This window comes from Hippocampus guttulatus, chromosome 1, assembly GCF_054856545.1.
Source record: "Hippocampus guttulatus isolate MCC_2025c chromosome 1, RoL_Hgut_1.0, whole genome shotgun sequence".
NCBI classification, from domain to species: domain Eukaryota; kingdom Metazoa; phylum Chordata; class Actinopteri; order Syngnathiformes; family Syngnathidae; genus Hippocampus; species Hippocampus guttulatus.
The window spans coordinates 6,098,658-6,112,540 of NC_141261.1; the positions used below are offsets into that span (position 1 = coordinate 6,098,658).

The 13,883-nt window shown below is 41.4% G+C and overlaps 1 protein-coding gene across 2 annotated transcripts; it reads left to right on the forward strand.

Moving 5' to 3' along the window:
- The first annotated feature begins 704 nt into the window (after nucleotides 1-704).
- Nucleotides 705-10,852, forward strand: slc66a1 (solute carrier family 66 member 1). Of its 2 annotated transcripts, none has more exons than XM_086106240.1 (8): nucleotides 705-800; nucleotides 2,566-2,759; nucleotides 2,844-2,973; nucleotides 3,792-3,879; nucleotides 4,521-4,672; nucleotides 5,451-5,543; nucleotides 6,906-7,091; nucleotides 9,059-10,852. In XM_086106240.1, the coding sequence occupies exons 2-8, from the start codon at nucleotides 2,569-2,571 to the stop codon at nucleotides 9,143-9,145; spliced, it is 927 nt and encodes a 308-aa protein (XP_085962366.1). In that variant the 5' UTR covers nucleotides 705-800; nucleotides 2,566-2,568; the 3' UTR covers nucleotides 9,146-10,852. The 2 variants fall into 2 exon arrangements, with proteins under 2 accessions (XP_085962366.1, XP_085962377.1); XM_086106251.1 differs by lacking the exon at nucleotides 9,059-10,852 and adding an exon at nucleotides 8,899-9,046.
- Nucleotides 10,853-13,883: the final 3,031 nt, after the last annotated feature.

Below are 13,883 nucleotides of genomic sequence, written 5' to 3' on the forward strand. Positions count from 1 at the left end.
GTTCAGGGTGTTCTCCCGACAACGATAGGCTTCAGCACGCCCGCATATTAGAAAATGGATGGATGGTGTTTTATAGTAAAAAAAAAATAAAAAATAAAAATCCTCACGAATTTTGGTGGGCCCCTACTGGCCAAGGGCCCGAACAATGTGCTTAGTTGCCATGTCTCAGCCAGGCTCTGCTTTAACTTGACCTTGAATTTGAACAAATCACCATTTGTCCCAGCCATTCTTTTTGCACACGATGGCACATTGTAACCGCTCTTTCTTTCACAACCGCGTTCTAAAAATATAAAGCTGGTGACAGTGTTAATTACTAAATCAGCACGTGGAGACACACGATGCACTTTTTGTCAAGGTTTGTGGATATGTGACAAGTTCGTGTGAAATATTTGCGTGCCTGTACACATGTGCAGCCGCATTGCATATGCCGCGTCTTAAAAGTGGCATTTACTTGGAACGCAAAAATCAAAATGTTGATTTGCATAACTTTCACACATCACTTAAAGGAGAAGTCAAGTCAAAATTTTCTGAGCAGTCATGTTATATTCAGCCTCAGTCGTCTAGACATGGCGTTCTGATTAGATCTATCGATCCATCTAAAACTCGGTTTAAATACAGACTTGCTTTCGCCCACGCCATTGGCCCACTTTATGTCACATGACAACAACGCTGCAGCCAATCAAGTCGCAGCGAGCTACTTTATTTGTCATTTTCTTCCTTGTTTTGTTCAGCATTGCATTGTTCCAGAGCAAAACGTCGGCCGTCGGGTTGATTGCATCCGCCGTCCAGCTACCGCACAGGCAAGACACCTTTTCATTGCTCATTATACTGTGATTTCACTGAACATATTTGATGTTACAAGACAGCAGTTGAACGGAAACTCAGTCACTTGTTTCTTGCTAGATGTGAAGCTAACTAAGTGGCTAAGACCTGTTTTCCTTAAGTGCTGACTGCACAAAACCTGAGCAGATACGTAATTTTAAATCTGTTTCCATGCGGATGCGCTCGGTTGATCTAATCAGTGGCGTCACGTGATTAAACTTCATCCTTTCGATTTTGTTTTCACTGGAAATTGTGTTTTATTAAATAGGTCGATATGATCGAGCCCATAGGATATAGGATTAGATTGAAAAGTTAAGATTTAAAAAACGAATTGATCTGTTCACAAAATAAATTAAAGCGACTCTTCTGTATTCGTTTTAATTCATGGGCTGCATGAGCAATTTTCGAAACCAGTGATTACCAATCCAATTTTCACGAAAATTGTTTTCTACAAATAATCTATGGAAGGCCCAATGAGTCAAAATAAATAGAAACACAATTTAGCAATACTTCCTCATTAAAATAAAGACATTTATAATATGGCCATTCAATTATAAAATAAGGTAATGTAATTATGAAATATGTTCTTACAATCCTTTAATATCCACTTATTAAAATGTAATTATACTTACATATTTCATAATGACTATTATCAAATGTCATACTTTTTAAAATAATAACTTTTCCCCCCAGGTTGTATAACATTAAAAAGTGTTTTTATTTCTTTTGTTGTTGTTTTTTTTAATAAAGTCCATTTTTATTTAATAATGTCCTTTTTCACAATGGCCTTTTTCATTTCATAATGCTGTATTTCAGCACAGTGACTTGGTCTGTCAATCAAATGCAATATCACTTCAAGCGTGGAGACATCCGACAGAATGGCTACAGGAGAGAAGTCCGTTTCAGAGTTACTCAGAGAAGTTGCCCATCGTCTGGATCGTAACGGAAGGCCTTAACCTCAGCCTCAGAGAGAATTGCAGCAGCGCTGTGTTTTTGATGATGTGTTGTCTGGAAGTTCACATTTCAGTCCAGCATTGACGCAACCAAATGCTAACGTGGGTGACCACACTCAGAAGTCCAATCCTCTAATTTTGATTGACAGACTGTTTTTCTTTTCCTGAAAAATGGCGTTAGGAATTGTATATGGACTCTGGGGGGGAAAATACAAAAACGTTTCGTTTTTAAAACAAATAAAATCTTGACAAACAAGTTATTACAGTCTTTTAAAAAGTGTGACATTGTTAAAGTAATTATTGTGAAATATTTAATTATAATAAAATTATGAGAAATATTAAAAATCGTAAGAACATATTTCCAAATAATATTACCTTGTCTTACAAGTTAATGACCATATTGTATTGTCTTATTTTATCAAAATTGTACTTATTTCAAAAGGTTGTTTTAAAATATTTAATTTGGACTCTTTTAGGTTTCCATAATAATCTATCTTGTTCCTCTATCTATTTTATTCATAAATGATGAATGCAGACCAAGTAAATAATCTTTCAGTAGATAGCAGAAGGAAGATAATTAACATAAATTTGTAAGTAAAAGGAGATGAGTCGTTTTTAGTACAGCTGTCTACTTGTGACATTTTACCTTAATGGTTTTCTGTCAAGTTTGTCAAATGTAAACTATACCTTGGCTAAATAAAGGTTGGGAAGCGCCATACTAGATAGACGTTGTTTACCAGTTTGGAGACAATCATTCACAATTGATTTTCACAGCTATTTTTGTCTTCAGAATATGCTGAAGGACGGAGTCCTCACAAATGTGCCTTTTGGATGGGCCTCGGGTGGAAACTTAACTACATTGTGCCCCAACGGGTCCAAATGGGTCTGGGAAGGTCTTGGAGAATGTGCCCAGGATGCAAGGGATATGGCCAGCATCTATTTGGGCCTCCTGTCTATCTTCTGCTTCATGATGTCCTCACTGCCGTAAGTAACGCCCTCTCTGGGCCCTATGGAAGGAAATACGCATTCACCTGAACGCAACATCGTGTGTGTTTGAATTGTTCACAGGCAGTACTACAGCTCGTGCAAAACGGGGAATATGGACAGGGCGCTCTCCATTTGGTTTCTGCTGCTGTGGTTGGGAGGTGACACCTGCAACTTGGTGGGGTCCTTTTTAGCAGATCAGCTTCCGCTTCAGGTGAAAAAAAAAAAATCTTCTGTTCTTCTGGTGCCGAGTGGCGCAAGTGACAAAATATTTATTGCGTCTTGTGCAAATGTCAATCAATTTCCTATTTCAATGACTCTTGTGAAGTGCTTGACTGCTTCTAATTCAATTAACTCCATAGAAAATAATGGAAATAGAAATAATTGCCTTGTGTGAAACTGTCAAACTTATAATTAGTCAAATTGACATTCATTAAGGCGGCCCGGTAGTCCAGTGGTTAGCACGTCGGCTTCACAGTGCAGAGGTACCGGGTTCGATTCCAGCTCCGGCCTCCCTGTGTGGAGTTTGCATGTTCTCCCCGGGCCTGCGTGGGTTTTCTCCGGGTGCTCCGGTTTCCTCCCACATTCCAAAAAACATGCATGTCAGGCTGATTGGACGCTCTAAATTGTCACTAGGTGTGAGTGTGGGCGTGGATGGTTGTTCGTCTCTGTGTGCCCTGCGATTGGCTGGCAACTGATTCAGGGTGTCCCCCGCCTACTGCCCGGAGATGGCTGGGATAGGCTCCAGCACCCCCCGCGACCCTAGTGAGGATCAAGCGGTTCGGAAAATGGATGGATGGATGGACATTCATTAAGATGTTATTTGAGAAAGTCAATAAAAAGGATAAATGACTAAGTGATGAATATATATACAGTGTAGATATTATTCAACCAGTTTTTGGAAATATTACAGGACTTGACGGGTTGGGTTCAAGAATGAAGCTGAACTATCGTTTTATTGGCTAACCATTATAGAATCTTGGTCTCACCCACATCTTTTTGATTTTTTTTTTTTTTTTTTACTTCCTCTAGACGTACACTGCAGTTTATTATGTTCTGGCGGACTTGTTGATGTTGGCCATGTATTTATACTACAAGATGAAGAACAGAATGGCTGAAAGTGAGTATGCTGTATGAAATTCTTTTATTCATGTGGCAAATCTAAGAAACCCATTTAAATACAAAACTTCAGTTGCCGTAGTAAGTTACATCTTGCTAATTACTGCAATTAAGACTAGTATAAAATGTACATTTAATACATTGACGACCGTCTTATCCCAAGTCAGCAGTGCCAAAATAAGATTACGTATCATGATTGTGGATTCCATTTACTTGGTTCCTTTTTTTTTTTTTTTTAAATCAAGTCAAACCATTTCTTGATGCAGCCAAGTCTAAAATCACTTTTAAAAAGTTAGTTTCTTAGAAAAAAAAAAGTTGACCTTCAGTCTCCCTGCTTTCAAGTTGCATGCTTTGTGTTGAAGGCCAATGTGTAATATTATTAACTTCGCGTAGCATAGCATTTGATTACCACGTCAGTCTTTTTGTAAGAAAGGATCATAAAATGCTACCGCCGTGTGCTGTTTTTCAAAACTGGAAATCATCAGCGAGGATGATGATATATTTGGGGAACTTATTTCTGCGGAGTTGAGTCTTTGCCGCACTTCTACCCACAGGAAGATGATGTTCTGACATTGCAGTCCTTTTCTGCAAGATTGCGCTGAAATGTCTGTTGACTGACTCGGCTGTTCTGCTCTTCACCAGACAGGAGGGTTTTGCACGTGATGGGTTTGACGTGCGTTCTGGGCGTCACAACAAGCTTCGCCAACCTTCCAGGGTGGCTCGCTAACCAGCAGGAAGCGATGCCCTCGGCATACAGGGGCCGCACGCTGCTCTCAAGCGCGGATATTGGCGGGGTCAGTATGAAGCTCCTTGATTATAAGTACCACTGGATACGTTTAGTCGTGACCGCTGTGTTTTCTACACTATGATGTCTTCTTTTCATGAGCGCAGTTTTGCTCATGGGCAGCTCATTACAAGAAATAACTTTCTCTAGAAATCCCCCTTTGGACAAATTCTATCAAGTCCAAATGAAATTTGCTCCGAGTCCACATTTGATAAGATCGTTAAGAGCGACTTAAACAAATCCTTTTAGAGTAGCGTGGACAAAACAGGGTTCTACGTTAACAGTGGCCCGATGGCCCGGGGCAACGACGTGACTGTGGCGGGCCATCCGAAGTTCACCGATGCTGGCCAAATTGGGCTGGTACATAATCTGTACATAAATGCGATGATGTAACTTTTTGAACAGTATTTCAGTATTTTGTGTTTCATCCACTTAATTTGATGAATCACCATTGATCTTTTTACTGCAAAGTAAACATTATTTTGCACGTCAGGTTAAATCCATCTATAAGGAACGGCAACAAGATAAAGCCCAGAAAATGTCAATGGTGAAATATTCAATAACCTTTTTTTACTGAAAAAAAAACATGCAAATGCCCCAAAATGAGGTTGTTAGGGCCCTGCAAAACATTTTCAAAAGATCTCTGTTAAATTCTCTATCCGAATGAATTTGTTGTCTTTACTTACACATTGATGACGGGGGAATAAATGTACGTTTTTTCAAAATGAATCGCAGGTTGTAACTGTTTCAAACTTGTTCTTGCTTGTCTCTCGTTTTCATTGCTTCAGTCCTTCACCCCCAAAGAAATCATCGGATTCTCCATTGGCTCAGTATCATCGGTGCTCTACCTGTCTTCCAGACTTCCTCAAATTTACACTAATGTGAGTATGGCAACATGGGTTCTGTATGGACATATTGAAATTGCATATTGAACATGTGTTTGTTTTGCAAATGGATGTCTCTCCTCGCATGACTCCAAAATGATATTTTGGCTTCTGCGGTGCAAAAATATTCCACAGTGTTCACCAGCGAGTTGCAAGCTACCGTAATTTCCGCACTATAAGGCCCACATAAAAGCATTTGATTTTCTCAAAAGGCGCCTTATAATCTGATGCGCCCTAAATATGGATCAATATTCTGAACTAAGAGCACATCCAATCTGACGGCATATACGGCTTTGAACCCTGAGGTTTCCATGCGGCTTCAAAGGGAGTTTCGTGCGGCGTTAATATCTGGTGGATTGTCGAGCCGAGGTGTCGAACTTGTCCACATTGCTGGCCACATTGTCGGTCTGGTTTGCCCTTGTAAAATTTCACATTCTGTGCAGTAAGGAGACAACATGAAATAATGTCTTTGGTGTAAACAGGAACACGTTTAAGGAGACTGAAAACAAAGCACCAATGGCTTAAATATTTTCATTTTAGGTCAAGCCAGTCTTAAAGAAAATGAAGAATGCCGTCAAGTGTACCAGAAACAGCCTGAGCAGTGTTAATTTGATGTAAACCCTCATAATGGCTTGTCAGTTGTTGCTGTTTTAATGGTGCTTGAATTTGCATTTAAAACATGGCTAGCTAGGACGTTAGCTAGCCAGAAGCTGAGTTGCATTGTGCCTTAAATGTTCTATGTGGAAACGGTGGAAGACTGTTTAGCACATTGGCCTCACTGTGCAGAGGTGCCGGGTTCGATTCCAGTTCCGGCCTTCCTGTGTGGAGTTTGCATGCTTGCCCCCTGCGCGGGTTTTCTCCGGGTACTCCGGTTTCCTCCCACATTGCAAAAACATGCATGGGTTAATGGAGGTTAATGGAACACTCTAAATCGTCCCTAGGTGTGATTGTGAGCCGAAATGGTTGTTCGTCTATGTGTGCCCTCTTGGCTGGCAACCAGTTCAGATTGTCTCCCGCCGACTGCCCGAAGACAGCTGGGATAGGCTCCAGCACGCTCCGCGACCCTTGTGAGGATAAAGCGGATTGTGGAGGGGAGGGATGGATCATATCAAATAACTTGGAGGGTCAGATCCGGCGCATGGGCCTTCAGTTTGAGACCTGTGTAGGTCTAAGGAATGCATAGTGAGTGTCGTATTCAAAGTGTTGTGAAATAATGCTCTTACCCCAACAATGTCCTGTCCACCCTGGAGGAGTGGCGATCACACGATGTTGTTATTATTAGTCATATATGAAGGGAGGCCAGTTTGCTCTGTGCTCTGTTAGTGATTGAATATGTTCAACTCTGACTTCTGTTCACAGTTCAAGAGGAAGTCAACCGAGGGGGTGTCTTTCTTCCTGTTTGCTCTGGTAATCCTCGGAAACACTACATATGGCCTGAGTGTGCTGCTGAAGAACCCTGACCAGGGTCAAGGTGAGAACAGCTACGTGATCCATCACCTGCCCTGGCTCATCGGAAGCCTCGGAACGCTCGTCTTGGACCTCTTTGTATCCTTTGCCGGCCTCGCTCCCAGCCGCTTCGGCGTGTACTTGCTACATTTCAGAGTGTCGTCATGTGACTGCGCACATCATGGCAAGTATCCAAGCACTCGCTCAGCCCAGTGAGGCAATCATTGTTTTTTACAACCTTGATAACAAATGCGGAGATCAAGTTCTACTGAGAGCGATCAGTGACACAAAGCAGAACTAACAAACATATTACAACAGCACGATGACCACCAACACAAGAGCAGTTAGCTAATTTAATCTAGACGACCCTTGCTAGAGTCCAAGACCCACTTTTTAAAGCCACACACACTCAAAGGCACAGAGATTGTGCTGGTCAACAAATTGTAACTATATATTTTTTTCACCACTTCTGAATATGCCCTCGTTTATTCTCCAGCATGCCCATCCATCTACCCATTTTCTGATTCCCATTATCCTCACGAGGTTCGCATGCGTGCCGGAGCCTATCTCAGCTTCAGGCAGTTTCTTTCTTCAGGCAATTGCCGAGGTACAACCATGACTTGGTTGCCAGCCAACCGCAAGGCAAACACAGACAAACAAACATTTGCACTCACATTCACACCTCAGGACAATTTCAAGTATTCCAATAAGATGACACGCATGTTTTTGAAATGTGGGCGGAAACTGGAGTACCTGCAGAAATCCCACACAGACACAAGAAGAACATGCAAACTCCACACAGCAAGGCTGGAGCCAGAGTCGAATCCTGCACCTGTGCACTGCGAGGCCGACGTGCTAACCTGTCGATCACCTCTCTAGCATGTCATGTTTTCCGAATAACAATTATTATAATAATGATAACTAACATGATAATAATATAATCTTGGGATAGTAATATGTTTCATAATATTTACGAAGGCCAATATTTACGATGATCCAGTGGTTAGCGCGTCGACCTCACACTGCAGAGGTACCGGGTTCGATCCTGGCTCCGGCCTTCTTGTGTGGAGTTTGCATGTTCTCCCCGGGCCTGCGTGGGTTTTCTCCGGGTACTCCGGTTTCCTCTCACATTCCAAAAGCATGCATGGCAGGCTGATTGAACACTCTAAATTGTCCCTAGGTTTGAGTGTGAGCGCGGATGGTTGTTTGTCTCCGTGTGCCCTGCGATTGGCTGGCAACCGGTTCAGGGTGTCCCCCGTCTACTGGCCGAAGACAGCTGGGAGAGGCTCCAGCACCCCTCGCGACCCTTGTGAGGATAAAGCAGATTGGAAAATAGATGGACGGATGGATATTTATGAATTTAGGGTGAGGTTCAGCAGCAGGTGTCCCCCCCCACCCCCAAACGTCATAGCTATAAATTACAATGCATGATAAAAAGCCGTATTGCACAAGCTTTTATAGGTCAGACCTAAAAAGAAAAAAAATGAAAGTATCTCAAAAATCTGATGTGCAAGAATAAAAGTCAAGACTTTTTTTTTTTTTTCAAATCGGCATCACAAGTACATTTAGGTACACATAAAGCCATCTCTGATTTAAAATTTGCTGTTGCCCAGTGACCAGACGTGAGAACGGCAATCCAAAGTGGACAACCACAGCACTTGTTGTATAAAATACGTGTATATTTGTTGTTTAATCATGCAAAGTACATTTTTATCCCCTTAATCGATGGGACAATGGCAGAATAAGTAATTAAGAAAACTTTTAGAGCAGAACCCTTCATTGTAAGCCACTGTAACATTTTAGCCACCCTTGAGGGGATGGCTAAAACAGCTACTTGAAAACAGCATTGTTGCCTTTGTGTTCGGTCTTGTTCTCTCGGCTTTTCTTCTTTAACGCCGCGCTTCAGATCTTCGTGCAGTTAATTAGCTACCGTTTCATTGTAAACCGCTGGGAGATTTTAAGCCACGCTTTAAGGGATGGCTAAAACAGCTACTTGAAAACAGCATTGTTGCCCTTGTGTTCGGTCTCGTTCTCTGGGCTTTTTCATCTTTAACGCCGTGCTTCAGATCTCCGTGCAGTTCATTAGCTACCGTAAAGCTTCAGAGCGGCCGGACACCAGCAGCTCGGAAACGACGCCTCTGATGGGGAGCTAGAATGTTCCCCAAACCACTCCTCTGCCATTCAACGCCTCTCAGAAAATCACCAAATCAGGATAAACTACATTTCATTTTGTTTTAATTGTATAGTATTTATTTCACTCCCCATTTCAGGTAAATGCTCTTTTAAATATTGCAGACGGATTATGCATTTTTCTGGTACAGTTTTAAAGGGAATGGCGAAGAACTCTTGCATGGAAGCTTTTCTTGGGAGTTTTTTTTTTTTTTTTTCGCTAACAAGTTGACAAAACGCTGCTGCAATGAAGATCTCTGGTCTCGTTTACAGCGCAACTGTAGCTTGAATCTTGACTTCATTGGTTGTTTTTCTGCTCTTAAATGTAGAAATTCTACATTTTAATGGAATCGGTAAAAAAAAAAAAAGGTGCTTTTTGTTTTTGTGTATTTTAAACGCATTTTAATTTCAAGTTTCTTTGTTTTTATTTGACTTTGTACTTAGTTTTACATACAGACACCATGACCAGTTTTATTTTGGTGATTTTGCATGCCACGTAAGCTGTTATACACAAATTTATGCATGTTTAATTTATAGTTTTAGTCAACATTCTCACATAATTTTTGCACACATTTTTTTTGTACTTTTGTTTCAGGGGGGAGAGGGAAAGTGTCATTGGGTCAGTGTACTGTTAAAAAAAAACTAAAATGGAAACTATTTACTTCTGCTTGCTGTTCATTTTCTTTTATTTTGATATGAATATTATGAACGATTATCCTTGTTGGGTGTTGTTTTCCCTTCATTAGCTACCCCACGGTGACCTCTTCAAACATGGACTTTGCCACCAAGCAACCACACACACACATACAAAGCTCAAGGGCCCACCCGCTTCGGGTGTAAGGTCAATGTAAAAATGAGGCCTCTGTGTGCGCGCGTGTGAACGGTTGTGAAACAGTGGCAAAAAAAGATTGCGATGGCTGTTTTTTTTTTTTTTTGTGAGTGAGGGGAAGCGCCCATCCATCACTAAGGATGAACGGAGGCAATTTATAAACACAACTCTTGTGGGAATTTTTTAATGAGATGTTTTCAGCCAATACAAACTGGCGAGAAATCTTGTAGGCCCCCCAACCCCTCATCCCAAACAAAATAAATAAATGTAGATCTACCGCATGTGTTTTAATGCAGCATCGGGGCAAATTGGCCGTGCCAGTGGTGTTTTCATACACAGGGCCACCCGATCACTCGCTCTTCCTTTCTTTTTGGTTTCCTTCCTCCGGTACAGGTTGAAATTTGCTTTGTGTGACCGTTGAGAGTCTGATTCCACACCACTGTTTTGTGGCAAATTTGTTTTTGCTGGACTTGTAACCTAAACAGACAACTGAAATCCAATGTTATCGAGAAATATTCAGATTGTGTTCACAGGAATCAAGTGCTACAGTTCTGTTCAGAAAAAAAAAGGAATGCGTGTTGATTATTATAATGGATTTTATTTTATATACACGGATATGCGCGTTCAACCCCAAGGATGGGCAACTGGCAGCCTGCGGTCCGCATGTGACCACACCGCGAAAAATCTAGAAAGATCTATCTATATATTTTTGACAATCCCCAAAAAACTTTGATAAACATTCAGAACCTGCAATGGAATTGTTAGGGGTGTTTGGGGGGTATCCTGGAACTACCCGGAAAATCCCAAATACAGGATGTAAAAACGTATTTAAAATGAAAATAAAAATATAGAATTATGTAAATCCACGGGTGCTGAATTGCGGATATGCAGGGGTCGACAAAAGTTTTAAGTTGTAATATCACCCATCACTACTAGATGGCAGACATGTACTGCCCTATATATATATATATATATATATATATATATATATATATATATATATATATATATAATAACGTGACTAGGTCTAATATTTTTTGCTTGATTTGGAATGATATGCTGGACAAACCGAGTACTTATAAATACAATTTTTTTGATTTGATATTTGTGATCGGCGGCACAGTGGACGACCGGTTAGCACGTCCACCTAAGAGGTCATAGTTTAGATTCCGGATCCAGGTCTTCCATTGTGGAGTTTGCATGTTCTCTCGGTGCCTGCGTGGGTTTTCTCCACATTCCAAAAATATGCACGGCAGGTTAATGGAACACCCGAAATTGTCCCGAGGTGTGAGTGTGAATGTTTGTTTCTCTGTGTTTGTCCTGCCATTAGCAGGCAACCAGTACAGGGTGTACCTCACCAACTGCCTGAAGCCTGCTGGGATAGGCAACAGCACGCACGCGAACCTCCTGAGGATATGCAGGTAGTGTATCCATATTTAAAGTCACGTTTTTGTCATACATCTGGTGATGGAGTATGTGGAGCTACCGTTTGAAACCCAAGTAGCACTCATCATAAATTGAGGGGCCACAATTCATCCCCCATTTAAGTTGCACATCCCTGTTCTGTCCAATATCAAAGGGACAATTCCTTTACCGAAAGTGAAGAAAAATATATGCAACTCTGGAGTTTGGGCAAAATAACAGCACCGATCTTCATTTTCTTTCCAAAATACACTTCACATCCTGACCTGGAATTAGATGTTGGTGTTCTCCCAAGCAAAATAGATGTGAAGCAGTTCTCAGAAACTGGTTGGTTATGCAACTAAATATTAGCTCATACAATAGGTAATAAGTGATAATTGTTAAGTAAATGTTCGAGTTTGTGAAGAAAAATGCACACTGTTTCTTTTGAACAGCCGAATATTGCTTTTCCTCCACCTGTAAAGAAATAATGTTCCCAATGCATTGGGAATAAAAGCTATTGCAATAATTTGGCGCTTTACATTTTGAAACGGGGCTACTATTTGGAAGCAGCTATGGCACATGTGCCATCTGGTGGATCGACTGCCTCCCCTTTACGCAGTCACCAGTTGTTTACATTCTTCCTCCTGATAAGCGCATTGACGTGTTCTGAAATGGACTTAACTCGCTGATTGTGGGTCGCGGGTCCCGTGACGTTTCCTCACCAAACACTCAAGGCCAACCGGCAATGATAAAAATAAATAAAAACAAACATGATGTATGGAGTGTTGAATTTATCTTGGGGGTTTATGCTGTGAGTGTGTCGCGACTCATACTTGTGTTGTGTCTTCGCATCACTTTACTATGTAAACGGTTTGATCCGTGCCATGAATGCTGTTCTGTCTGGGGGGGTTTTCCCATCTATGATGGGCGAACAAGCACTTGCTGTCAGGTTAGAGCCCAAATTGTCTGACGTCTCTTTCCAATGCCCACGGTGACACGTTCCAACCGGAAATAACGTGACCTTCTTTTAATAGCTGTCTTATTTCCTCACAAATCTGGAGGAGGGATTCTTTTGACGAAATGAATGGGACGCTATCAAATGCAAATGTCTTGAATTGTCTGAAGGTTAAATACAACTGAACAGTACTTTGGTAGTGATTCTCTCATATTCCAGTAGAGGGCGCCTCCGTTCCAAATTGGAGAATCATTGGATTCGGGCTTTCAATTTTAATTGATTGGCTGTCAACCAGTTCAGGGTGTCCTCCGCCTACTGCCCTAAGATGGCCGGGATAGGCTCCAGCACACCCGCGACCCTCGTGAGGATAAGCAGATTATATAATGGAAGGATGGACGGATGTTGAGATTTGTCCTGCATGTCATTCCAAATCCACAAAAAATAAAAATAAAAAAAGACTCGGCCCACTGAAGTTGTGGTCTCGGGCATGGTAAGACTCAGTGCAAGCACAACTAAGCGATATCTACCATCTAGTGGTGAATTGTGGTATTACAACTCAAAATTATAGTATCGTGTTTATATTTTCGCCCGATAAAATATTTTTAATGAATCAATGGCTACCAATTGGTCTAGTTTATGCATGCAGATGTAGTTAATGTATGCATGGTTTTAGTCCTGCACACTGTGTAAAGTGCCCTGAGAGAATTTCTGTTGTTCGTTGCCGTTTTGTAAATAAAAAGGAATACAATGGAATTAATATCAAGAAATACACAAACTCAGCTGTAACTTTAACGACAAAGCTGTTAAAATAGTTTGACCACAACATAACACTTTCTGCCTTAGCTATAACGAGAAAAACTAATCTCACAGTTCAATCACTGCTCTGCATTAACTATCAAATCCATATTACAAAGAACTAAAACCACTGGACTAAAGTGGCACTGGCCGTGTATTGTGCATGACACAAAAGGTCCACCGTGATTTATTTGTTTTCCGCGATGGTGCAGCGCCACTTTGTGTTTGCGCAGTGACGTCAACATGGAGCAAACTTTGGTTGGAGATCCAAATGGACAAATGACGTCCTGAATGGGCGGGCATGTTCCATGTCACGCTGAGATTGACAGGACAGACTTCTTGTCGGTGGGGGGCTCCAGCGGCTGCTGAGCCTTTCTGCCTACAACGCTATGGACCTCTACCCACCCTCAGGGCTTCTGGGGGTGGGGTGAAGGGGGGAGGGGGGTGGAGGACGATTTCCTTGAGCCTTTTTAAAATCCAACTTCTGTCCAACATTAACTGCAGCACAAACAGATGAATGATAAACAAAAGGCAAAGTAAACACACTCCCAAGGTTTTGTCACAAGCGCGGCACGGACACACACAAACACGCGCAGTTAATAATTAATTAGCAGTGCTTGTTTGTAAAAGCTTCCCAAAAGCCATCCCCTCAAGTGCATGTTTTATATATGTATATATATATATATATATATATATATATACACACACACACACATGTATGTAGAAAAGTTTATTATTG

Bases quoted from the DNA above. Each gene is read 5' to 3' on its own strand.
- slc66a1 (XM_086106240.1), top strand. From the start codon at position 2,569: ATGCTGAAGGACGGAGTCCTCACAAATGTGCCTTTTGGATGGGCCTCG. The intron at 3,880-4,520 runs GTGAGTATGCTG...GCTCTTCACCAG, and splicing joins GAAGAACAGAATGGCTGAAA to ACAGGAGGGTTTTGCACGTG. The intron at 7,092-9,058 runs GTATCCTTTGCC...GCCGTGCTTCAG, and splicing joins CGCTCGTCTTGGACCTCTTT to ATCTCCGTGCAGTTCATTAG.